Here is a 26,655-nt window from a genome sequence, read left to right on the forward strand (position 1 = left end):
TGGGGGACAGAGAGGTCACACAGGAGTTAAGAGCACTGGCTGCTCTTGCAGAAGAAGCAGGTTTGGTCCCCAGCATCTGTATAATGGTTCACAACCATCTGTATTTACAGTCCCAGATAGTCTGACACCCTCTTCTGACCTCTGCAGGCGCCAGGCGCTCCTGACACACAGATATACATGTAGGCAAAATACTCATTCATACACATAAAATAAGCTTGAAAGAATATTTAAGAAACCCTATAATCTTGGGCTGGTGAGATGGCTCAGGGGGGGAAGCCCTCACCATGCCAGTGAGGACTGAAGTTTGGATCCCCAGAAGCCGTGGAAAGCCAGGCAAGTGTGTGGCAGAGATTTCCCCTGGGCAAGCTGGCTAGCTAGACTAGTTGGTCAGTGAGCTCTGGGGTCAGTTGGAGACCGGCCAGGGTGACTGAAGAAGGCACAGGACTTCAATTTCGAGCCTCCATACACATCCAGTGCATACGTGTGCACCCTCCTGCGTGAGATCATGCATACGCATACATTTACAAATACCACACATGCATACATACACCAGAAAGAATGAACCTGCTTATGTGTGAGTCAAGCGCGCTGAGTGTCGGGGCTGAGGCCAGCTGGGGAAGTAGAGGCTTCGTCTGAATTCTTTCCTATGTATGTCTTTTACAACATGTGTGGGTTCAATATAAACGTGTGCCCAGTCCTGGGTTTCCCAGCTTCTGCAGATGCCATTAAGCATGGCTGTGCCATGATTGTAATGGCTGGATATTCATCTGTCACAGCGATAACTGTCCAAGCCTGGTCAACTCACTGCACCTGGGTTGTTTCCAAATTTTCAGCCCTTTTTTACATGCATTATGGTGTCTGCCTCCGATTATTTTTCTAAGTTAAATTCCTAGAAATGTTATTTGCAGGGCAGAGCACGGGTTTGCTAAGGGCTCTTTCTGGGGTAGGTGCTTTCTGTGTGTGAACATGTTCCTGTTATCCAGAGGAGAGGATCTTGGTAATGGAAGGGTGGGCTGGAGGTGGGCCACGGGATTCCCAGCCTCAAGCTGGGCCTCCTCTCTGAGCCGGGAGTGCTGATTAGCTTCAGACTAGCCCTCTCTCTGGCTGAGACTGGTTACAGCCACGTGACCCACTGGGGTTGGGCTTGGCTGGGGGCTGGGTAGTCTCCGGGGAGGGTTTGGTGAGCTCAGCCCTGCTGGAGCTGTGCCTGTCAGCTCGCAGCCTCCAGAAGCCACTGCCTTTCCCAGACTAACCCCCCCCCCCTCCCCCGCCTTTCCTGGGCTGGGCCTGCTGCTCAGAACAGCTCAGAACAGGCTGTTCCTCCTGCTTGCTGGAGAGGTAGGCGAGGAAGCCTGTCCTGATGCACATGATTTGCTGTCTGATCTTGTCGTCCCCGAACAACCGCCCGTTAATATCTGGAAGCTATGATTACCTGGAAGGGACAGGCCCAGAGAGCGATCATTTCTGTTTGTCTCTAACGTTGGTTGCTTGCCCCTTCTGGAGGGCTTGCCTTCTTTTGCATGGATGCTCACATCTTCAGAGTTCCTGACCATAGAGCTGTGAAGAGGATAATGTAGCAGCTTGTTGATCCCTGGACCCCAGCTTGCCGCAAAGAGAAGAGGTGGCAGCCGGTGTAACACTCTTGGAAAGGGGCCAGGGACGGGCCAGGGAGAGGCCAGGGACCAGGGACGGAATGCGTTGGAGTTCCTCTCCCAGTCCTCAGTTTTTAGCAGATACAAAGGCCTGAATCATTAGCATGGCAAGGCCCAGAGTCCTGGAATATCGGGAGTTGTGTCTCTGGCTTGTGGCTCTGGCAAAGCCACCTGGGGCCACTTCAGTGGTCAAATCTGTCTAGGCTCTGGGCTGTGGTCTTGGTGCCACAAGCGCATACCCTGACTCTAGACTCTTAAGTGCTAAGCTGTGTGCAGAGCCTTTGCGCTCCAAATGAACAGTACAGGGAAGGCTAAGAAAGAAGTTCTGTTGAGGAGCCCCCAGGAGGGCCTCCTGAAGGAGGCGGCTGCTTTGTTGTTCTTACTATTATTGTGATGCGGGCTCCCCAGTACATGCCAGGCAGGTGTTCCATCGCTGAGCCTACAGCCCGCCAACAGCCTTTGAGGGAAGGGACAGGAAAATGCCATTAGCCAAGAGACCTTCTAGTGACTGCCTCTGGTCCCCGGTAGAATTCTGTCCCCTGGATTAAGAATGACCTCTCTTCTGTCACTTGGAAGGTTTCGTCGCCAATCTCTCAGTCCAGCGGCAATTCTTCCCCACTGATGAGGATGAGTCTGGAGCTGCCAGAGCGTTGATGAGACTTCAGGACACCTACAAACTGGACCCAGACACGATTTCTAGAGGGGAACTTCCAGGTGATGCACCTTCGTTTATTTACGTCTCTCCAGTGTCTGGACAGGTCAGACTGACTTAGGCACTGTTGGTGTTGGTGTCGGTTTTGGGGTTCCCATTGGATGCCAGTCTCCCATGCATCAACCCCTACCTCAATGTCTTGATTCAGATATGGAGGCTGTTGATCTGGAGTCTCCCTCAGCATCCATGCCCGGAAAATCGCCCGTCCGCTCGCAGACCTGCTTCCATGCCCAGCCTCTTGTTGCTTTCTGTCCAAGGTGGTCTGTGGACTTGCTGCTTCTGTCCCACATCCCCCTAGTTAGTCTCTTCTCTTTTCATTCTGTCCTTACTTCTCTGTGCTCTCTCTCTGAGTTCATGTATAGCCCCACCTGTTTCCCCCTTTCTTGTTTTTGTCCCTCTTTCCCTGCATGATCTGTCTGTCTGTCTGTCTGTCTGTCTCTCTCTCTCCTGATCTGAAGTCTCTGTAGCCCATCTCTCTCCTTTAGATCCAATGCTCTTTTGAGTCCATTTCTTCATTCCTTCTGAGACTGCTGGGTAGTGATTTATTTTCTCTGCCTCCCTCTCATTCTCACGTACTCCTGAACCCAAGGTACCTTTGTGTCTCTCCTCTGTGGTCCTGTTCTTCAAAGTCACCAAGAGCACAGGGCCAGTGAAGCCAGCAGGCAGGTTACCAGCATAACACCCTTTAACTTCGGAGTAGCGTCTGGTTCAGATTGTTTCTTTCTCTCTGATGTCCTGGATTCTGGTGCCGATCTCTGCTTTTTTTCTTTTCACATGGCTGGCCATTCATTCCATTCTTCTTTTTTTTTTTATTGGCCTTTTCCCTGCTTGCTGCCTAGTGCTAGTGATTATAAACTTACAGCGTTTAGGGGTTATTTGAGACCAATAAATCCAAGGATTCAGTTGGACCTCATTATAATTTAAATACCTCCTCCCTTCTTTGGAGCCTAGGGAAGATGCAGCAGAGAGAGACCAGGGTGATGTAGGAGCTGTCTTCCTCCTTAGATGTCCTGTGACTGGCTACTCAAGGCCAGGGTCTTGGTGTGCAGGACTGTGCTGAGCTGACAGGGGGAGGAGGGTTCTCTATTCCTGCTTCAGTCAGGTGTTGGGCCAAACCCAACCATGAGGCAGAGTGAGAAGGTAATTCTGGGAAGCTTTTGACCTTGTAGCTGAGAGGCGTGCCTGTTGGGAGAAGGGAGCAGTCTACTGACAGCTCCTTCCACAGTTAACAGGCCCCTGAGTGTCCTGAGTGGGGGCAGAGGGCAAAGAGAGTTACTCTCCAGAACTCCACTCACTGTTGGCTCTGAGCCCCTCCCCCAGGTGAGCCCTTCCCTAGGTGAGCCCCTCCCCCAGGTGAGCCCTTCCCTAGGTGAGCCCCTCCCCCAGGTGAGCCCCTCCCCAGGTGAGCCCTTCCCCAGGTGAGCCCCTCCCCAGGTGAGCCCCTCCCCCAGGTGAGCCCCTCCCCCAGGTGAGCCCTTCCCTAGGTGAGCCCTTCCCTAGGTGAGCCCCTCCCCCAGGTGAGCCCTTCCCTAGGTGAGCCCTTCCCTAGGTGAGCCCTTCCCCAGGTGAGCCCTTCCCCAGGTGAGCCCCTCCCCAGGTGAGCCCCTCCCCCAGGTGAGCCCTTCCCTAGGTGAGCCCTTCCCTAGGTGAGCCCCTCCCCCAGGTGAGCCCTTCCCTAGGTGAGCCCCTCCCCAGGTGAGCCCCTCCCCAGGTGAGCCCCTCCCCCAGGTGAGCCCCTCCCCCAGGTGAGCCCTTCCCTAGGTGAGCCCCTCCCCCAGGTGAGCCCTTCCCCAGGTGAGCCCTTCCCCAGGTGAGCCCCTCCCCCATGTGAGCCCTTCCCCAGGTGAGCCCTTCCCCAGGTGAGCCATTCCCCAGGTGAGCCCCTCCCCCAGGTGAGCCCCTCCCCAGGTGAGCCCCTCCCCAGGTGAGCCCCTCCCCCAGGTGAGCCCCTCCCCAGGTGAGCCCCTCCCCAGGTGAGCCATTCCCCAGGTGAGCCCTTCCCCAGGTGAGCCCTTCCCCAGGTGAGCCCCTCCCCAGGTGAGCCCCTCCCCAGGTGAGCCCTCCCCAAGTGAGCCCCTCCCCAGGTGAGCCCCTCCCCAGGTGAGCCCTTCCCCAGGTGAGCCCCTTCCCCAGGTGAGCCCCTCCCCCAGGTGAGCCCCTCCCCAGGTGAGCCCCTCCCCAGGTGAGCCCTCCCCAGGTGAGCCCTCCCCAGGTGAGCCCTCCCCAGGTGAGCCCCTCCCCAGGTGAGCCCTCCCCAGGTGAGCCCCTCCCCAGGTGAGCCCTCCCCAGGTGAGCCCCTCCCCAGGTGAGCCCTCCCCAGGTGAGCCCCTCCCCAGGTGAGCCCTCCCCAGGTGAGCCCCTCCCCAGGTGAGCCCTCCCCAGGTGAGCCCCTCCCCAGGTGAGCCCCTCCCCAGGTGAGCCCTTCCCCAGGTGAGCCCTTCCCCAGGTGAGCCCTTCCCTAGGTGAGCCCCTCCCCCAGGTGAGCCCCTCCCCCAGGTGAGCCCTTCCCCAGGTGAGCCCTTCCCCAGGTGAGCTCCTCCCCAGGTGAGCCCTTCCCTAGGTGAGCCCCTCCCCCAGGTGAGCCCCTCCCCAGGTGAGCCCTTCCCCAGATGAGCCCCTCCCCAGGTGAGTCCTCCCCCAGGTGAGCCCTTCCCCAGGTGAGCCCCTCCCCAGGTGAGCCCCTCCCCAGGTGAGCCCTTCCCCAGGTGAGCTCCCCTGTTTTCATCACTTGGTGTGTTGCCCTACGTGGATGACATGCAGACCTGTGTTTCTTGTCAAGGCATGTCTCTGGGCTTCCAACCAGGATAGGACAGTGCCTGGAGACACCTCTACTTGGACATTCCATGGATTGCACAAACTTCATTCAATGTATGCCAAATTGAAATTCCCATCTGGTTTTGAACTGTTTGCCCTCTGTCTTTGCCTGTTATCTTAGCAAAAAGCACCTCTGCCCATTGGCACCCTGAGCCATAACCTTAAAGTCTGTGGATTCTGTCTCTCTAATGCCCTCTGACCTTTTCTCATATCTCCAACAAACTTAGGATAATTTTCTGTGTGCTCCTAAGCACACACACATATCCATTTGAGTTCAATGCTTAGCTTTCAGAAGTGACCCCGAAGTCTGCCTATAAGTGATAATCTTTGAGGTCCCACTGCCTCCGTGGGACATTGTTCCCAGCTCCTATTGTTCCCAGCGTCTCTCAGCTCTATTACCCTCACCCGTGTGGGCTCCTCCCTGTCTGATAGTCCTTGAGCACTCAGCCCAGCTGTCACTGTTCATGAAACAGGCACTTGAGTTTCCTTCTGAGGAGGGTGCCGAGTTCTGGAAGTCAGTCTTCACATTCTTGGCATTCACAGGACATGTTGATTGTAGCTGTTGGTCTTTCGCATCCTGAGGCAGCATCTTCATATGTCATCTCGTTGAGTTTTTGGTACCAGTCCTTCAAAACTGATGCTGGTGTCTCTATTTAGATAGATTTGGGTAGATACTATACTTATTTAGGTAGGGGACTGAATCTGAGGTTGGGTAACTTGTCCAGATTCACACAATGGGTAAGTATGCAGCAAGGTTCACATAGACCTGGCTGGGTCCAGGTCCAGAGCAGTTGGCTTATCTTTGTTACACAGCCTGTTGTGATAGGCTCCTGAGTTCACAGAGTCAGTGGAGACCCTTGGAGACTTGTGGAGAAAGGAAAGTTCCCATAAGCCCCCTAATGCTTGGCCTGCCTCTGACTCCTTCTTGTGTTTACTTTCCTGACATTCTATCCCATGTTGTCAGATTCTGGGTCACCAGGATGAACAGACCGTGGTCTGTGTAGCAACTCTCGTCCTGCAGCGGGGTTTCCTCCTGGGAAGAGGCCCAGGGTGGCCCTCAGGCCAAGAGAGGGATGCATGAGTAGTTCTAGCATGCCATCCATGCCCGATAGCTGTTAGTAGGGAGCTGCGTGTGGCTGCAGGGAAGTCCTAGCCCTCCTCGTTCTGTGGGATCTGCTTTCTCATTATTCGAGGAGGAACACATCGTCTTTGCCATCCCAAGCCTGTCTGAAGCTCTGCATCTCCCTAAAGCTGCTGCTGTTCCTCAGGTTGAAATCGTCTTCGTGATCACTTTCCACAACAGATGTCCCATTAGACATGAGGTCTGCTGAGCTGATGCTCGAATGTCCCTGCTGGATTGCAACCTTGGTTCTTTGTCGCCATTGGTATTCGTCACCTATTCCATTACCTGTATCCTTAGTACCTTCTCATGTTACTGCACGTATGTTCCCTTGAGGTCTAACCTCGGACCTTCTCTGTCCTTTCCTTTTTCACTCTTCTACATGTGACTGCCCTTGTCCATGGCTTTCATGTCACCTGAATTCCGTTCTTAAATTATCTACGTTTTCTGCTCTTCAGACTTCCATGGCCAGCTGCCTTCCACGCATCTTCTCTTGTTTTGACCCACAGGACCTATACCCACTGACCTCAGGGCCATGTCTTGGTGGGATTCCTGAACTGCCTGTCACAAAGCCCCTTCCCGCTTGAGAGAAGGAGTCTGAGGCTTAGAGATTGACTCTGAACTCTAACCTATGCTAAACCAACCTCTTTATGCTCACTGCATTGATGGTATTTCATGGTGTGTGGCATGAAGTCTGGGTGGGATTTTGCTTGGGTAGTGGCCCAGCATTTCTCCTAAGTGAGCATCTTCCTTCTTAACCCAGAGGCATTTCAGAGCCTGACGGTTGCTTTTCCTGCTACAGGAACCAAGTACCAGGCCATGCTGAGTGTGGATGACTGCTTTGGGATGGGCCGCTCAGCCTACAATGAAGGAGACTATTATCACACGGTGCTGTGGATGGAGCAGGTGCTGAAGCAGCTAGATGCTGGGGAGGAGTCTACCATAACAAAGTCCCTGGTGCTGGACTACCTGAGCTATGCTGTCTTCCAGCTGGGTGACCTGCACCGTGCTGTGGAGCTCACCCGCCGTCTGCTGTCTCTGGGTAAGGAGGTTAGGGACTGGACCTAGCAAGGGAACTTGACCCTTCTGGCCACATTGCTCGATCATCTCTTGGAACTAAATCAGTTTGATTGTCACCTAGCCAGTGATGAGTGTCTCAGTGATTTCAACCGCCTTTCCAACTGCTGACTAGCTCCTCACCACAGTCTTGATGTTAGGCCATGCCCAGCTGGTGATGGCTATTCAAAGGCCTGTGACATCCTTGTGTGTATACGTGTGTTGCTCATGCATACGCATGGGCATGTGTGTGCAAGTGCATGTGCACGTACATGCACACAGTGGCACTTTTAGAAATAAGGACCTAGTATTGTGGTGCTTGTACCGTTATGCAGGGTAGACCCTTCGCTGTAAAATACAGATGGAGAAGCAAGCCATACTTCTGGATTGCTGTAGTGACAGTAATTCTAGCTTTTAGTGGCCTGAGGTCTAAAGTAAGACTTAGCATGCCATTTGTACTCTGAATGTCTTGTGATGTGGGACAGAACAAGGCTTAATGCACTCGTTAGAGCTTGTTAATTGCACCTTTTCCTAATTTGTAGGAATGTTGTCTGGAGTTTCACAGGGCAGAGAAGACTTGACTTTGCCAGTGCTTTCCAGGGGGCCTGCTTGTGAGGTCAGCTAGCATTTGAGCGTCCTGCAAGACCAACGTGGGTAGAGAGTCTTGTAGAATCTGTCACGAGAGTTACTAAGAGCCCTGGACAGGGAGTCAGGGCCCTCCCGACTCTTCTGTGTGGGTTCATCTTAAGTCACTGAACATCTTTGAGACTCAGTTTCGTTATCTGGGGAGTGATGTAGAAATCCTGCCGTGGCTGTGGCTTCAGATACTGTGTTGTCCGCCAGAGCTGTGACTCTTCTATTTTTAAATAAAACTTTATTACATTTATTATTCATTCATTCATTCATTTATTTATTGTGTATGTGGGTGAATGTAAAGTGCCACAGTGTACATATGGTCAGGGGCCAACTCTAGGGAGTCAGTTCTCTCCTTTTACACCATGTGGATCCTGGGTATTGAACTCAGGTTGCCAGGCTTGGTAGTAAGCACCAAGTAAGCACCTTTACCTGCTGCGCCATCTGGCCTGCCTTGTGGCCCTTCTTTTTTTTTTTAAACCAGTATCTCAGCTTGTCTCCTATTTGTAGCCAGTGTGTGATGTGATCCCTAGACCTGGCTATACTCTGGGGAATGGCTTCATGTAGCTACAGCCAGTCACAAGGAGGAGGCAGAACTCCAGGAGATCTCCTGGAGGTCCCCGCAAGTTCTGAGTTCTGTCTAACCCCCTAGTTACTAGCTAAATGTGCTCCGCTTTAATGACACGTCTCCCTCATCCCTGGACAAGATGAAAGGGCCTCTGTTGGCTTTTCAGCTCTGGCTGGCACACCCTGGCGAGGTGTGGCAGCCAGCAGAGCGGAGCGTATTAGTGGGCTGCTGGGCGAGAAACGGCTTGCAGAGCAATTTCTGTAAATGACCTAACAGATGTTTGTGGTTTCCTTGTCCCCTCACGTTTCGCTTTTTCTAGACCCAAGCCATGAACGTGCTGGAGGGAATCTGCGGTACTTTGAGCGGCTGTTGGAGGAAGAAAGAGAAAAAGCGTTGTTCAATCAGACAGAAGCTGGACTAGCGACCCAGGAAAACTTGTACGAGAGGCCTGTGGACTACCTCCCCGAGAGGGACGTGTATGAGAGCCTGTGTCGTGGGGAGGGCATCAAACTGGTGAGACCTGGGAAGGGGCCGGTGGCCTGGCTGGGGACCTGAGTGCTCGCTCTGGGGAGGCAGCATAGGACGTTCCACGGCCTACGTGCACTTTTCTCAGCATCTACTGAGGCTGATAGGTGGGTGTTCTCTGATGCGTCTCCATGGATGCTCCAGGGAGCATTCCTGTCCTCCAGGGCATTCCTGTACTCCCCACCCAGTGTGCCTACCTATCATTTGACTGATTGGTTTGAGGAAAATGATGGGTGTAAATATGCCTCAGGTCTCCAGGGAAGTCCTAGTGTAAATGACAAGGGAGACCCATGGTAAAAAAGAAAAAAAAAAAGGCAACACTTGCTGGGGCTTTTGAGAGCCCTAGGGTTCCACTGATCCTCACAGCTCAGTATGGGGGAGGTGCTCACCTTTCCTGTGCCCCTGATTGACTTCCAATTGGTTTTCATCTGGAAAGGCTTCTCCCCATCCACAGTGCTTCAGAGTTAATCAAAACTCCATGAAAAGGGTCAGGAAGTGCCCTCCGCCACATGGAAATGAGGTGCTCTTTGGAGAGAAGGGGAGCTGCATGGTTTGTGTGAGGTCACTTCCTACTCTGGTTTTCTTCTGTGGTGAGGCTGAGGACAGCCTTGGCCATGGAGGGTGAAACCAGTGTGTGCAGACAGCTGGGCTGGAACTGAGGGTAAGGTCACTGTGCTCAGGCCTATGCTCTCTGCTCCCTAGACGCCCCAGAGGCAGAAGAAACTCTTCTGTAGGTACCATCATGGTAACCGGGTGCCACAGCTCCTCATCGCCCCCTTCAAAGAGGAAGATGAGTGGGATAGCCCGCACATTGTCAGATACTATGATGTGATGTCGGATGAAGAAATCGAGAGGATCAAGGAAATTGCGAAGCCCAAAGTAAGTGTCTCTGTGGGTCCTTCTGGGGCACTGTGCGAGGTGGGGTGCAGTCCCTCCTTCTGCCTCTATGGGGCAGCTTGTCTGTGTACTAATTCAGTCTCACCAATAGTTAGTGTGAGTACATTGATGTGCTGTGGACTTAGGCTGACATTGTAGGTTTATGACCTAGGAGAGAAGAAAAAGTAGGTAGGGACCCAGGATGGATAGACAAGAACATGAATGATAGCAGGTCATATTGGGAGCAGGGCAGCTCAGTGACAAATGCCATTTCACCTGGTTGAAGGGCTAGTGTATGGATTGTTTTTAAGGAAATGCATGGTCTCAAAAAAGTGGAATCTGTGGAGCTCCTGATCAGGACTGCAGTGAGGGGTGAGGGCTGCAGTGAGGGGTGAGGACTGCAGTGAGGGGTGAGGGCTGCAGTGAGGGAGGAGGACTGCAGTGAGGGTGAGGGCTGCAGTGAGGGGTGAGGGCTGCAGTGAGGGAGGAGGGCTGCAGTGAGGGAGGAGGGCTGCAGTGAAGGTGAGGGCTGCAGTGAGGGTGAGGGCTGCAGTGAGGGTGAGGGCTGCAGTGAGGGAGGAGGACTGCAGTGAGGGTGAGGGCTGCAGTGAGGGTGAGGGCTGCAGTGAGGGTGAGGGCTGCAGTGAGGGTGAGGGCTGCAGTGAGGGTGAGGGCTGCAGTGAGGGTGAGGGCTGCAGTGAGGGAGGAGGACTGCAGTGAGGGTGAGGGCTGCAGTGAGGGAGGAGGACTGCAGTGAGGGAGGAGGACTGCAGTGAGGGTGAGGGCTGCAGTGAGGGAGGAGGACTGCAGTGAGGGTGAGGACTGCAGTGAGGGTGAGGGCTGCAGTAAGGGTGAGGGCTGCAGTGAGGGTGAGAGTTGCAGTGAGGGGTGAGGGCTGCAGTGAGAGGTAAGGACTGCAGTGAGGGGTGAGGGCTGCAGTGAGGGTGAGGACTGCAGTGAGGGGTGAGAGTTGCAGTGAGGGTGAGAGTTGCAGTGAGGGGTGAGGGCTGCAGTGAGGGGTGAGGGCTGCAGTGAGGGGTGAGGACTGCAGTGAGGGATGAGGACTGCAGTGAGGGGTGAGGACTGCAGTAAGGGTGAGGGCTGCAGTGAGGGAGGAGGAATGCAGTGAGGGAGGAGGAATGCAGTGAGGGTGAGGGCTGCAGTGAGGGAGGAGGACTGCAGTGAGGTGTGAGGGCTGCAGTGAGGGAGGAGGACTGCAGTGAGGGAGGAGGACTACAGTGAGGGAGGAGGACTGCTGTGAGGGAGGAAGGCTGCAGTGAGGAGGTCTGCAGTGAGGAGGCTGCAGTGAGATAATAAAAGCCGGAGTGAACTGTGTGACTTGGAGGAGGGTGTACATCAGTACAATCTAGATAGTCTTCATCTTTACTTATTCATGTTTAAATTTTCAGTTCAAATACACTTTTTACTGAGCTTATTCCTCGTTGGTTGCTTTTTTTTTTTTTTTTTTGTAAATTTTCTTCTTGGGAGTATTTAACTTGTTACATTGTTACATTAATTCACTATTATATACTAAATTATTGGATAGCTTTTTTTTTTAAATGTAGGGTCTTATGTAGTTCAGGCTGGCTTCAAACTTGTTTTATATATGTCTAAGGATAACCTTGAACTTCTGATCCTTCTGCCTCCACCTCCTGAGGGCTAGAATTACAGATGTATAATATCACACCTGGTTTATACAGTGCAGGCAATCAAACCCAGGGCCTCATATGTGCCAGGCCAGCACTCTTTTAGCTGAGCCATGTTTCTAGCCAAATATGCCAAGTTTTTGAAATCTATCTCCCCAGGGTAACTAGTATTTATTGGTGTGGCAGGACCTGTCTCCAGTGTTTCATGTGTGTGAACTGTTGTCTGTTGCAGATTCCAGGTCTGCTTTCATTTTCCCTTGAACTTGAGGAAGCTGATCTGTGTAGGTCAGAGGTGGTGGTAGAAGTTACTCCTTCTTGGGTTATCTTGACCAGATTGTCATCTGCAAGCGAGGAAAATATTTTATCCTCCCTAATAGTTAGAGCTCCTTTGCCTTGACCATCCTATTGGTATACCTGGAACTTCTAGAATATTTTTGCTATGGACCGCCTTGTCTTGTTTCTGAGCATCGTAGAAATCCAACTGGTATTTGCTGCTACATACGCCATCGACTGTTGGTTCTTGTATACATGTCATGTTGGTACAATTATTCTTTGGTTTCTAGCTCACAGATGATTTGGTCCCATTTAAGGACTGTGGGCTGCTGTTGCCCCAGCTTTCTCCTGTCACAGGTGACCAGGAGGGAGGAATTAGCTGGCTTTCTACTGCTTTATTTGTAGTAGAATTGAAGTGGCTGAGGTGGCCAGAGCTTCCGCTCACGGGCAGACCTAAGATGGCTTCCTGTAGTGGCCCTGGAGCTCTCCTTGGAACAGCTTGGTTTGAAGACCTAGCACAGTCAGGGGACAGGATCTGTTGCTGGTATCATGGATGCGACTGAGGGACAATCTAGTCAATGTGTATGGAGCACTGTAACCAGGACCTGTCATGTCACTTTCATGGCCAGTTCCAAAGTCCTCCAGAGAAGAAAACTTAGTCGCCTGATTTCTAGCCAAGAGAGGTACTGGCAAGCCAAAATCTCCTGAGAGATTCCTTACCTGCCTGAGTCCGGGATGTTGGACGTTTTTCTCTGTGCACATGTATACATGAGCAGCAGGGATGGAGAAGGTGGCTGGTGTTGGGATAACTGGTCTTTGAACAGGAGCCATGTGACAAGTCATACACACTGGCCATCATGAACTGACCTCTCCTTTCCGGGGGCCAGGACAGACAGACGCTCTTCTGGCTTTGAAGTGGGGCCAGTGAGCTTAGCTTGGCTTGTGGGGAATGCCTGGCAGCTGTCTGTGAGTCCCCAGTCTGCTTTCAAAATAGCCCCGTCTGTCCCTAGGGCAGAGCACAGCTGCCTAAAGTCTTTTTTGGGCACCAGGCCAATGCTGAGGCTCAGATGTTTTCACAGTCTAGTGGCAGTGTCTTATCGGGCAGGGATGGGCATCCACTAGGCTGATAAAAGGACCATAGATAGGAACCTGGGAAACCATCTTTCCTGGGTCTGCTGGCTGCCATAGTCATATGAGAGTGTTAAGAAGCAAAGTGATCAGATGGGTCGATTTACTTCCGGACCAGACATCTGGTGTGGCTCCTCTTCTCCATCCCTCTGCCAACTCCTGTCCCAGGCCACTGCCATCCCTTGCCCTGATTCTTGCTCCAACTTTGTTAGTCTTCTCTCCATTCTGCTCTCTCCGTAAGGTGGCCCGATAGTCCTTACATTCTGTTGTGAATGCCCCTCCCTTGCATAAGACCGTCCCCATTTCAGCTTGTCCATAAGATGGCAGCAGACCCTGGTCTCTGTGCCTCTGGCCTCTTCCCATCTCACTACATCATGTCGCCTCGACCTGTAGCCAGTGCCCTTTGCACCAGTGTCCTTGCCTGAGGCTGTAATGTACATAGTACCCTAACCTGGACCAGCAGGTTCTTCTTCAGTGGCAGGGTCCCGAGGAGGAAGGCTCAGAGGTAAAGAAGATCAAACAGGTAGGCTCCGGAGGTCTCTAAGCTCTGTCTCATGCCGGACAAGCTTATTAAGAAGTCCAGCATCTCATATACTGTTTCCAGGGGAGAAATGAGACAGGGCCACTGCAAAGCTCTCATACAATGGGACGAAGTCCGCAGGAAGCTAATCAAGCAGTGCTGCACACGGGGACACAGGCTTTCTCACAAGGGGACACAGGCTTTCTCACAAGGGGACACAGGCTTTCTCACATAGGACACAGGCTTTCTCACATAGGACACAGGCTTTCTCACAAGGGGACACAGGCTTTCTCACATAGGACACAGGCTTTCTCACAAGGGGACACAGGCTTTCTCACATAGGACACAGGCTTTCTCACAAGGGGACACAGGCTTTCTCACAAGAGGACACAGGCTTTCTCAAGGGCTAGGACATTAGAGAGGAGCACACAGCCTTGGGACCAATAACCACAGAGTTTGGTTCTGAGGTCCCAAAGCTGCAGCTCCCCAAGACCTTTGCCCCAGGCCATTACTGTATCTGCTAAGGGTCAGACAAGGAAGTCCATTCCTTCTCAATACACGAAGGTCTCAGAGAAAGCCTTGAATCGGCCCGGCTCTCAACAGTACCGAAGCTGCTGTAACCTTTTGGCTGTGCTTCCACAAGACATTAAGCTCACCCATCTTAATTACTTGGCTGGTTTTCTGCTGTCTCCACTTGACCAAGTTATATGAAGGCAGGGGTCGTGTCTCGGTCACCACCTCGCACACAGTAGGCACCAGTCAGATAGTTACTGGAAGTAAGAGTCAGCACTGTTCTGTTTGGTCCATATATACTTCTGCATGAACATGTCGGTCCATACCAGGCCCGCATTGTGTGAGCCCATTAGGACAGTCCACACTACAAGGAAGGCACCTGTACTCTTGCTGTGGACAAGTATATCCCTTCTGGCAGTACCATTAAGCCTTTATATGGAGACTGGGGAGATGAGGTAGGGGAAAGGCGTGTGTGTGTGTGTGTGTGTGTGTGTGTGTGTGTGTGTAGTTGCCCATGAAAGGTGGCTTCTGCATAGCAGTTCATGTGCATCAGATTCCTGTTGTTTTCTCTGTTGACTCTGGGAGGGCCAGAAAGGGACCGAAAACTGTCTTACTTACTGAGCAGTGGGAGCCCAGCAGGGCAGGAGGTACAGCAGACTGTTTTTGGATAGAAGGAAAACATGGGCAAACTTGACCATGTCAGGAGAAGCCTCAGGTTGAAGCTCAGAGATGGCCCAGTCTGCGTGTGGCGGAATCAAAGCTGTGCTCAGGCAGTGTGGTGTGGGCCTGTCAAGAAAGGCCAAGTTTGAGGGATACGTGTACAGACCAAGCAGAGTTCATAGGCATAACGGTGCTGGCAGCATAGCCCCAAGTAGCAGAAGGGGCGGGTAATGAGCAAGGAGGGTGCGGCCAGGCCTCATAGCACAGAGCAAAGTGTAGACTAGACTGCAGTGTCGTGGGACCTCGGCTAGAACCACTTTCTACAGGTATTTCCCACCGACGGGGCTGGCCCCCCTGGGATCAGTGTTCTCCGGATAAACACCCAAAACCAAAAAGGTAACTCTGTCCTGTCTTTTAGCTCGCACGAGCCACTGTTCGTGATCCCAAGACAGGCGTCCTCACTGTTGCCAGCTACAGAGTTTCCAAAAGGTGAGCAGACGTAGCAGTGGGGTGGGATGGCGCTTCCCAGCAAGGTTGCAAAAGAGTGTTGATGCCCACTTCTCCTGCCTGCTGCACCTTCTCTCCCTGTGGCATTTCCCCTGTGTTGCCCATTAGTCCTGGCCTTGACTAGGAAGGGATCTTCGGACTTCAGCTAAGCCTGCCCATGCCTTTCTTTTTGCTCAGCTCCTGGCTAGAGGAGGAGGATGACCCTGTTGTGGCCCGAGTCAACCGCCGGATGCAGCATATCACAGGGTTGACAGTGAAGACCGCAGAACTATTGCAGGTAGGCTGGCCCTTGGGGCCGGAGGAGTTGGGAGGAGTTCTGTTGGTCTGTATGGTCTCCCAAGGTTCCCAGGCTGTCTGAGAAGGCTCACCTACTCCATTACTCACTCTTCTAATCAAAGGACCCGGCAGAAGCAAATTGATGGAGGAGAGGTCTGCTTTGGCTCACAGTTTGAGTCCATCATGGTGGGGAGGCTTGGCAGCGGGAACTTGCAACACAGCTTGTTCACATCTTGCTGGACCAGAAACCAGAGCACTTGGGCTGGCCAGAACCAACAGCAGAGAAAACTTTCACGGCGCACATCCAGTGGTCTGATTATCCCAGCTAGGCCCCAAGATTCCACCCTCCAGAAACAGTACCACCAACAGGAGAGCGAATATGTACTCACATGAGCCTTGAGTTCACATCCCCAGCATCCACACAGAAAGCTGAGTGTGGCTAAGCATTTTTCTGCCACCCCAGTGCTGTGGAGAGTGCCCACAGGCTTGCTGGGTGACGGCTTAGCTCCAGGTTCATTGTCTCAAGGGAGTAAGGTAGAGCGTGATGGAACAGTACACACAACATCCTTCTCTGGCCTCTGCATGCACACAGACGTGTGCACACCCCACCATATACGTACACCACATACATAGACTACACACACACACACACACACACACACACACACACACACACACACACACAAGGCTGGGGGTTGCTTTCAGGCCTAGGGAGATGGTATTCATGCAGAAGTTGGGCTGCTCTGGAGCTGTTCATACTGCTGACAAATTCAGTGCTGTAATCTCTCACCAGGTCGCGAACTATGGAATGGGAGGACAGTATGAACCCCACTTTGACTTCTCTAGGGTAAGGCCCCAATCACAGATATTTCTGGAGGGCTCTGCCCTGGCTGGTTTGAGAAGGTTGGAGCTTCTAGAAGCATCTCAGCTTCCATATTATCCCTCCTCCACCTACCACCTCGCCAGGGAAAAACTACGTTGTCGGTGAAGCACCTGTGGAGCCCAGAGGGGCCTGGTTGTTTCCTGTCCATGTGGGGAATGTTTGGCCCAATAATAAAGCAAAAGATCTCTCTAGGTCCCTGTGAAATCTTTTCTGACCTCCCTACCCTTCCCTGTGTTCTTTCCGGGGTTCCCTTTGCAGCCCTGTCCTGTATCCCTGCTGTGCTGTGGGAGGAAGGCACACTTACCATCCCCCGACCCTTTTGGTCCCCGTCCTTTGCAAACTTAGGTGAAAGTTGTTGTCTGTTGCAGCGACCCTTTGACAGCGGCCTCAAAACGGAGGGAAATAGGTTAGCGACGTTTCTTAACTATGTAAGTACCGGGCCGGGCCCATTTGTTCCCTCTCCCTTAATTTTATAGAGCGATGAGCAAGATGCTTTCAAGCGTTTAGGGACTGGGAATCGTGTGGCCACGTTTCTAAACTACGTGAGTATGATGCGTGCGCCCGAGGGGGCCCTGTGGAGACCCTGGGGCCAGAGGGCTCCTGCACATCCCACCCCCATCAGGGCTCACAGCATCAGCTGCTGCAGAGCGGTCCGTCAGTGCCCTCCCCGGCTAGAGAATAAAGAGCTGGCTTTTGTTCCTATCTGTGTGCTTAGCCTTCTCCTACCCCCTGGCTCTTTCCCACCACCCCCCACAACATTTTTTTAAGCTGTGGTAAAATATACATAATATAAAAATTGCCATCATAACAGTCTTCCGTGGGCTTCAGTGATTATTTATTAAATCCATCCCTGATGTGAACCATTTACCATCTGTTACCATAGCTCTTCTCACCTCATAAAATGGAAACTCTACTTCTATTCAGCAGTAATTCCAGCGTCCCTTCCCACCACCACCCTGCTTTCAGAGACCACAGAACCTCATCAGAGTGGAGTCCTGGAGTGTCTGTCCTTCTTGCTGGCTGATTCCCTCAGCCCGTATCTTTAACATGTGTCTGTGTGGCATGCTCTGCGTCCTTTCTGATGGATGCAGTGCTACTCTGAGCTTTGGGAATGAGAGCCCCGGGGGGCTCTGTCCCAGTGGGAGAGTGCAGAGGTGGCCAGGAGGTGCTTTTACATGGAAACTGCCTCTGTTTCCTCAGAGGCTGGGTAGCCCAGCTTCCCTCCTGCTGCCCCCTGCCCCTCATCCATAGGCTGTCAGTTTACCTCTCCCCACTATGATAGCCCATTCTAAGGATGCGTAGTCAGGGAACTTAGAAATAAAGTTTATTTTTTCCCTCTAAGTTTTAATTATCCTGGAGACTGCTATGCACATACACTGCTGAGCTGGTCCTATGTGGTCTCCATTGTGACATCTGAGGTCTGACTTGGGAGACGCACTTGAAGCATGGGAGAGATTGTTATTTAGTTACCCTGGAGACAAATACTGAAGAATTTGCCCAGGCATGAGGTTCAGTAAAGGCTTCATTTAGGAAATAGCGTGTCAGTTGAGACTTGAAAATTAAATGGAAATTTGTGGAACATATTTTGGCAAAGAAGAAGGTGTGTGGGGACCTGGGAGGGAAAAAACGGGAAAGGCTAGTGTATGTGGAGAGAGAGGTGAGTGAGACTGACTGGAAGATTCGCTGGGTTTGAACCCCAGCACCAGGAAAGCCTCTGGGTCTTTTCATCTTCCTTATTAAGATCCCACTGAGATCCTGCCCCTTCAGTCAGGCTGGCATGTGTCGTCATGGGACATTTCTTAGCTCTAATGCTTCCTGTCTTATAGCCCTTTTTATTATAGCATAGACAAACAAAACACTTCAAGTAAGAATGCAATTTACAGGAGAAAGCAGGGCAGAGTAGCATTCTGGGAAGGTGGAGGTCTGATTAGAGCAGCTAGAGGCAGAAAGATGGCCACACAGGGAAGGGGGTACTCCTGAGGTTGGAAGCCTCATAGGGAGAGGATTCAAGATGGGGTCAGGGTCAAGATAAGCGTTTTCTTCTTTCTTTTCTTTTTCTTTTCTTTTTTTTTTTTGATATGTATTTAATATGTCTGAGCATTTGCCTGCATATGTGTGTACATATATGTTGTATGTACCACATGCATGCATGGTGACCAAGAGTCCATCAGAGGATGTTGGATTCCCTGGAACTGGAGTTACAGATGGTTGTGAGCCACCATGTGAGTGCTGGGAACTGAACCTGAGTTGCGTGTAACAGCAAGTGCTCCTAACTGCCAAGCCATCGCTAGCCTAAGATAGCATTTTCTAAATAGACTCAGGTTGTTCTTATCAAGGACAACCTAAATATGGGTCTTCTGGGGGCTTTAGCTCTCGAACCTCCAGGCATAGAGCTGTCTGGATGAACACGACAGATTAATCTGCGTGTGGGAAGTCTTTCTTGGCTGAAAGGCTTCCATTGCCACAGAGCAGAGCCTCCAGGTAATGCTGCTCATGCTTGGTGCAGGGTGACCTGCATGCCTGGTCATGTCCTTGAGGCTTTCTTGCTCTGCTGTCCTTGGGTAGAGGGGCCAAGCTCTTTGCCTTATGTTCCCAGATGAGTGATGTAGAAGCTGGGGGTGCCACTGTCTTCCCTGACCTGGGAGCTGCAATTTGGCCCAAGAAGGTAAGCGTGATTCTTCAGGGTCACACGTTTGAGCAGGGCTCAGACCTTGTCTGTGTCCCCCCGGTGCTATTGACTGTCCACTTGACTGTCAATGTGATGTGCCTTAGTTCCTTCCCACCTGCGCCCTGAACTGTGGTCCCAACTTCCACCCAGGGAGAAGGGATGGGGAGAGAAGACCCTTAAGGGCAGGTGGGTTTCTGACCTTCCTTCCATTTGAGGGATAGGTGCTTTTGAGCCCTGTCCCCCAAACACAGGAAGGGGGGGGCACTTCTGCCGAGGGGTGGATGGTTCTAGATTCTTAGAGCGAGCCCTTGTAACTGGTCTTTAAGATGTGCTCTGACAGCTCATCTCTTTCCCAGGGCACAGCTGTATTCTGGTACAACCTTCTGCGGAGTGGGGAAGGGGATTATCGAACGAGACATGCGGCCTGCCCTGTGCTTGTGGGCTGCAAGTGGGGTGAGTGGCTGGAGGGGGAGTGTTGAAGGGGCCTCGGCTGTAGATGCAGCTGTGGAAACAGCTGCTAACTGCTGTCAGGTCTGCACATCACAAAAGGTTTTCTTGGCTGCTTGTACCACCCAGCCAGAGCTCCTGCAGCTGGTTGTCAATGCTCAAGAGATGCTCGGAGAGCCAAGGAAGCCTGGGCTGCGTAAGCACCATAGGTCCAGGTAGCCTTCCAGAGAAGTGGGCTCTGGCAAGGGTTTTAGTGGAGCATAGAGCTGGAAGCAGAAGGGAGGGAGGGTGCCTGTCTGAGGCCAGCAAGACACTTGTGGCTACAACCAGCGTCTTAGGTAACAGGTAACTAGCTGTCCTTGTCACTTGAAGAAGGGGAGGCCTGAGATGAGCCTGGTCTGAGAGATGAGATTGGAGGCTGGGACAGACCACAGAGGATGAACTTGAGCCTTACTCTGGAGCAGCTGTGGAGAGCTAGGAAAGGCATGGACTAGAATGTGACAGGAAGGGATCATACGCATATATAACCCTTGGAGTGTGGGAGGTAAATACTGATAGGTTTACAGAAAAGGTAAAGTAAACAAGTGAAATTGAGGTAGTTGCTGATCTGGGAGGAAAAATTATCATGTAGGTCTAATTTACTAGATGTCAAAAGTGTGGCACTAACCCGACACACGGAAGTGCTGTTTAATTTTAACTGGTTTATCATTTCACTATATATGCTGCTAATCAAGTCTTCTAGACAGTTTGTTGAGTTACGTACAGGTATTAAATTGTATTTTAAAATCTCTGACTTTAGTAGTGCATTACTTTAAAAACGTGTGTGTGTGTGTGTGTGTGTGTGTGTGTGTGTGTGTGTTTACATGTGCTATGTTACATGTGTGCAGGTCAGAGGACAGTTTGAAAGAATTGGTCCTCTTCTTGCACATTGTGGGTTCTGGGGATTAAGCTCAGGTTGCTGGGCTCCTGACATGAGCCGTGCCATCTGCCTACATTACTCTATTTCTTATGAGAGAGTCTGTGTTTGAGGAACGGAGTCCTGGTGCATGCCTGTGACATGCAGTGCTGATACCCGTGCTTCAGCTAGGGTGCCCACAGCACTGAGATTCTGCTCTGTCACTCACGGGGCCTGAGGCTCGCGTCCAGGCCCTGTATACTGTGTGCAGGTTCCCCATCCTCTCCTCTCAGTTTCTACTCGCCACTGTCCCAGCTTCTTGAGGTCCTTCACACTTAGCAGAGGGGCCTCTGCCTTTGAGGACCTTCCCAAGCCACTTCCTGCATCCAGCCCACTTTGAGTGGCAAACGTATGATATGCCCCGCCCTCTTTCCAGGATGACTTCCTGTTCTGTGTTAGTACTGCTTCCCTAACATCATGAGATGTTCCCATGGCAACCTGCATACATGCATTGAATCACTGGTAGACTATTGTACGTAAAGTTACCTGTGTGCTCGTGTGTTTTCAGCAGGCTTGAGGTCTGAGCCGGGTCGCTCTGGGGTCTTACCCCCGGAGCACAGGGCAGCGGTCGTCATGGAGGAAGCATTCATTTTGGCTGCTGACCTGATAGGTTGGATCATCACACACTTGCTTTCTCTTCACAGTCTCCAATAAGTGGTTCCATGAACGAGGACAAGAGTTCTTGAGGCCTTGTGGGACAACAGAAGTCGATTGACGTCCTTCGCTCTGCCCCTTCCTGGCCCCACAGCCAAGTCATCAAGTTCAGCGTGACCGATTCCTTTGTGTGTTCCAGCTCCTGTCAGGCAGGTTGTTGGAGGAGCCAGTGTTTGTCTGAATTTGAGAGAGTGTGTCCTGGGCCGAGTCCTGGGTGACCTGGGCCCCAGACTCTGGCCAGCCTATGCTTCCTCTGGCTCCAAGGGTAGCATTGGTGTGGCTGCTGCAGAACCAGACTGTGTAGCACCTTGGTCGGTGCCTTCGTACCTCAGATGTTTCAGGTGGGAGATGTTTTAGTGAAACCAAAGTTCTGATGCTGTGTTTACAGGTTTGTTTTTATGACATTTCTATTTGTTGTGGCTTTAACCAAAAAATAAAATCTCCCTGCCAGAAGCCTTAAATAGCCTTATTTTGGAGTGTTTGGGGTTTGTTGTTGTTGTGTTGTTTTGTGTTTTTAATCCAGGAACTGAGGCTGGCTCAGTTCAAAAGGCCACACACACACACACACACACACACACACACACACACACACACACACACGGACCTGAATTCTGACTTCCAGTATTTACATAAAAGTCGGGTCTGGCAGTGCGTGCCTGTGATCCCAGTGCTGGGGAGGTGGAGACAGGAAGACCCCTTGGGACTTGCCGAAACTGGGGAGCTTCAGGCTCCTAAAATACCTAAAGTGGATAGCTGGTCTCCACCTGCATGTGCACACACAAACACGCACACACATGAATGTGTACACACACAATCCAGGAGCTCTGACCAGTTCCACCATTTTGTATGTCTCCACTGTGCAGACATTCTGCAGAGCACAGCCCTAGCCTTGGGTTCTAAAGCTGGTTTTAACACCCATGTGCCCTCCAGGCTTGTGTACTTTTCTGGAAACTGGAGGTAAATAATCTCATCTGGCCACCCAGAGAACATAGAAAGAACACGTGCTCACAGTTGGGACGCTGTTAGTGTTCAGTTTGGGATGTGTACGCTGAGTTGTCCCTGGCCGGAACTTTTCCAATCAGTGCTCAGGAGCCACGCGGGAGTTCCTCCTGGCTGATATCTCCTTCTCTGTCCGAGAAACTCAGAGATAACCATGGGATGGTGATTTGTGGTCACATTGAAGTTTCCCTCCTGTGACCAGGTCACTGAACACAGTAACTTCATTTTCATTGACTGAGTTCTTAACTGAGTCAGACTATATATCTATATCTATATCTATATCTATATCTATATCTATATCTATATCTATATCTATATCTATATCTATATCTATATCTATATCTATATCTATATCTATATCTATATCTATCTATACCTATATCTATATCGATATAGATATAGGTATAGATATATAGATATTTCTGTTTTGCTGCTTTCGTTTGGTATTGTTTTAAAGCTTTGTCTGTATTTTCATGGAGTTTGTTTTTACAGTTCATGCAGGACCCTCTAGAGAAACAGAACCAACAGGATGAATATATATTACAAAGGGGATCTATTAGATTGGCTTACAGGATGCAGGCTGGGTAGTTCAACAGTGGCTAGCTACACTCTGGAGAGGCTGAGAACCAGCAGTGGTTCAGTCTAGGAGGTTTGTGACTAGTTGTCCCAATCTGGTGCTGAAGGCCTGAGGACTTCTGGAGAGTGACCAGTCCTCAGTCCGCATTGAAAGATCGAAGAGGCTTCGTTGTGATGGCGGTGAAGGCTGGCAGCAGTGGCAGCCACAACTGGATAGACACACTCACCAGCAAGACCGAAAGGCAGGCACGGAAGAGCGGGAGCGCTGCTGTTTTGGACTTTGCATCTGGACTGCCACAGGAAGGTGTTGTGTACTGTGGAAGAGGGTCCTCTTACCTCTGTTAATCCCTCCTAGAAGTGCCCTCACAGGGCTGCCTAGAGATGTGTCTCTTAGTTGACTTCAGATTCTATGACGTTGGCACTCAAGATAAATCATAATACAGTCAACACTCTACCAATGGGCATTTCAGTCTTTGTATAGTATGACAAAGGATATGATAAGCAATTTTACACATGACTTCTGAGTTACATTTCTTGAGAATATTTACCTAGGAATGGAAATGTGGACTTGTAATTGGTGAGTCTTAAGTGTTACCACATGATGTATTACAGTATGATATACACACATGCACAAGGAGTAAATGGAAGTTCCTACCCGACCTCCCTCCAGTGTCTGAAAGTGAATGCTGAACTTTGCCAGAACAAGGTGGGACAGTCCTTCAAAATTTCTGCTTCACAGAAGGGTCTGCCAGATATTCTAGGCCTGTAGGCCAAAGAGTGGATGACCAGTATTACAGAGGAACCTTGGGTGAATGTCCAGGCAGCCAGATGTTTGTGGTTTCTATAGGTTTGGAAGTGGCTTGCACTGCACTTTCTGTTTACTCAGGTAATAGTATATCTCTCTGGAGTCTTTGATGGAGTTGAAGACTAGATACAGTTGCAGTTATTCTTATTTATGACAGAAGGTAAATTAGGTACAAAACTTTGGACTCACCAAGATAGAATAAGTAATGGAATATTTTCTCTGAATTTGCAAAATACAAATAGACTGGATATTGTAAATGTAATCCTTACTTGATAATTGTTCTTGTTGTGTACAGTTTTACTATGTTAAAGTTAAAGTCCTTTCTCATTTAGACAAAAAGGGGAAAATGCGGAGCATTAACTAGGTAAAGTTGTGTTACTTTTGTTTATGCTGCGGAATATTACCTTAACTGTGTAAAGGTGTTGTTACTTCTGTTTATCATTTGTTTAACAATGTAAGGATGTGTGTTTAATTATATAAAGATGTGTTGCATCTGTTTCACCTTGCCTGCCTCAGGCACCTAATTCATCTAATAAGGAACTGAAAGGCCAATAGCTAGGCAAGAGAAGGGGTAGGCGGGGCTAGTAGGCAGAGAGAATAAGTAGGAGAAATCTAGGCTCAGGAAGAAAAAAGGAGAACAAGAGAAGGAAGAGGAGAAAACAAGGGACACATAGAAACCAGGCAGCCTACTAGCCATCAGACACAAGAAGCATTTAGTAAGATTTACAGAAAGATAGTAAAAAGCCCCGAGGCAAAAGGTAGATTAACAAAACAAAACAAAACAAAACAAAACAGGTTAATTTAAGTTAAAAGAAACATGCCTAAGCTAGGCCAAGCATTCAAAACTAATAATAAGTCTCTGTGTCATAATTTGGGAGCTAGTTGGTGGCCCCAAAGAAAAAGCCTGGTACAGCTTACACTTCCTTATCATATCATTGAAGGAAGTCAGGACAGGAACTCAGGTAGGGTAGCACCCTGGAGGCAGGAGCTGATGCAGAAGCCATGGAGGGGTGCTGCTTATTAGTTTGCTCCTCAGGGCTTGCTCAGCCTGCTTTTTTATGAAACCCAGGACTGTCATCCCAGGGATGGCACCACCCGTAATGGTCTGGGCCCTCTCAGTCGATCACTAATTAAGAAAATGTCATACAGGCTTGCCTACAGCTCAGTCTACGGAGGCGTTTTCTCAGTTGAGGCGCCCTCCTCTCAGGTGGCTGTAGCTTATGTCAAGTTGACATAAAACGAGCCAGCACATGTGATTTTACGAAAGATATCCCAGAGAGCTCTCTGTCTTCTTGTCATGCAAAAAAGATAGCAAGAAGATGGCTGACGTGGATGAGGAAGACACACTCACCAGACAATCTGCTCGCATTGTGGTTTTGATACTCCACGTGAAATAAACGCAGTAAACAGATCATCTTGCCCGGTGTATCGTGTTTTATTACGGCAGCCCTCTCTGAGTAAGATGGTACCTATTGGTGCTTATTGGTGATGCTGCACACCCTTTCATGTTTCTTAGTCATCAGGGTTTCTTCAAGTTTTTCTTACTGATTCATAGACATTTTAATTTTGTTCGTTATCTTCTCCAGATGCCTATTTTGTGGGGTGTCTTTTCCATGTTTAGTTCTGATAAAATGAAGGCTATCCCATCTTGTTGCTCTTCTGAAGGTAGCCCCTCATCTTGACATTGACTTTTAACATCTTTATCTTCATTTTCTCTTGTCATGGTTTTGTTGTGATGTAGTATGGGATTCCTTTACCTGTTTTCCTTCTGGACATTTAAAGAGCATCCTGAATTTGCCAACTGAGGTCTTTGATGAGTTCCAGAAATTTCTCAGACATTGCATCTTTTGAGTATTGTTTCTGTCCCGATTTTTCCCTTCCCTCCCTCTCTGAGACTCAGGTAAATCTGGTTGATAGAAGCATGTGCTTTGCCCCGTGTGTCCTACCCTTCCTTTTGTGTCCCTCAGCCTCCCACCCCCCGGATGCTCAAGATTAGATACTTCCCTGATCTGTTTTGTAGTTCATTTGTCTGCCTTCACCTCCTTTCCTCCCCTTCCCCGTCTACCCCTCTCCATACCTCCTTTCCTCTCCTGCTCCCTCCTGGTGCTGGGATTGAACCCAGAGCCTCACACGTGCTAGGCAAGCACTTCTACCCCTGAGCTCACCCCAGCTTATTTCGTTTTTGAAAGATTTATTTTTATTTATGTGTCTTTGTGGCCAGAAGAGGGCGTCGGATCTGGAGCTGGAGTTACAGGCAGTTGTGAGCCGCCTGATGTGGGTGCTGGGACCCCACTCGATCCCCTCAACTGCTGCATCATCTCTCCTGCCCCTTCGTTGGTTTTTTCAGTTCTGGGTCTAGTTCTCTGGGGAATTGTTCTTTTATTTCCTCCATGTTTTTCTTGGATCAATGAAAAGAGTTACTTGAAAGTTCTTGTTTGATAATGTCATGGTTTTTGTGTTCTGTGGCTCTCTTTCTATTTTTTTTATTTTTTATTTTTTTATTTTATTTTTTTTTTGGTTTTTCGAGACAGGGTTTCTCTGTGTAGCTTTGAGCCTTTCCTGGAACTCACTTGGTAGCCCAGGCTGGCCTCGAACTCACAGAGATCCGCCTGGCTCTGCCTCCCGAGTGCTGGGATTAAAGGCGTGTGCCACCACCGCCCGGCGTTCTATTTTTTTTTAATCCTCTTGTTTTTTTGGTTGTTTGGTCTACTCTTGGCACTTTATTGAATTCTGAGTGCTGTGTGTGACAAATCATAAAAGCCCTGGACGGTGATGACCTCCTGCACGGGGGCTCACACTTTACTAGGCACAGAGTGTTGTGGAATATTATTTTAACTAGGCAAAGATGTGTTACATTTCTTTATGCTGCAGAATATTATTTAACTGGGTAAATGTGTGTTACATTTGTTTCTGCTGCATTTGTTTAACGATGTAAGGATGGGTGTTTAGTCATATGAAGATGTGCTGCATTTGTTTAACGATGTAAGGATGGGTGTTTAGTCATGTGAAGATGTGTTGCATTTGTTTCACCTTGTCCAGCTAAGGCACCTGATTGGTCTAATAAAGAGCTGAACAGCCAGTAGCTAGGCAGAGAAAAAATAGGCAGGGCTGGTGGACAGAGAGGTTAAGTAGAGGAGAAAGCTAGGCTTGAGAGGAAAAAGAAGGAGGCAAGAAGGAGGAAGACGCCTG

The 26,655-nt window shown here is 50.3% G+C and overlaps 1 protein-coding gene across 1 annotated transcript in view; it reads left to right on the forward strand.

Moving 5' to 3' along the window:
- Positions 1-21,547, forward strand: part of P4ha2 (prolyl 4-hydroxylase subunit alpha 2) — a 32,009-nt gene extending 10,462 nt beyond the window's left edge. The window contains exons 7-18 of the mRNA XM_059270559.1: positions 2,229-2,366; positions 7,101-7,340; positions 8,875-9,068; positions 9,783-9,959; positions 15,115-15,185; positions 15,381-15,480; positions 16,273-16,326; positions 16,731-16,790; positions 16,839-16,904; positions 18,959-19,027; positions 19,387-19,483; positions 21,077-21,547. Of these exons, the coding sequence (XP_059126542.1) occupies positions 2,229-2,366; positions 7,101-7,340; positions 8,875-9,068; positions 9,783-9,959; positions 15,115-15,185; positions 15,381-15,480; positions 16,273-16,326; positions 16,731-16,790; positions 16,839-16,904; positions 18,959-19,027; positions 19,387-19,483; positions 21,077-21,147 (1,337 nt within the window). The 3' untranslated portion in view covers positions 21,148-21,547. The remainder of the gene's footprint in view (positions 1-2,228; positions 2,367-7,100; positions 7,341-8,874; positions 9,069-9,782; positions 9,960-15,114; positions 15,186-15,380; positions 15,481-16,272; positions 16,327-16,730; positions 16,791-16,838; positions 16,905-18,958; positions 19,028-19,386; positions 19,484-21,076) is intronic.
- Positions 21,548-26,655: the final 5,108 nt, after the last annotated feature.

This window comes from Peromyscus eremicus, chromosome 8a (genome assembly GCF_949786415.1).
Source record: "Peromyscus eremicus chromosome 8a, PerEre_H2_v1, whole genome shotgun sequence".
In the NCBI taxonomy this organism is placed as follows: Eukaryota; Metazoa; Chordata; class Mammalia; order Rodentia; family Cricetidae; genus Peromyscus; species Peromyscus eremicus.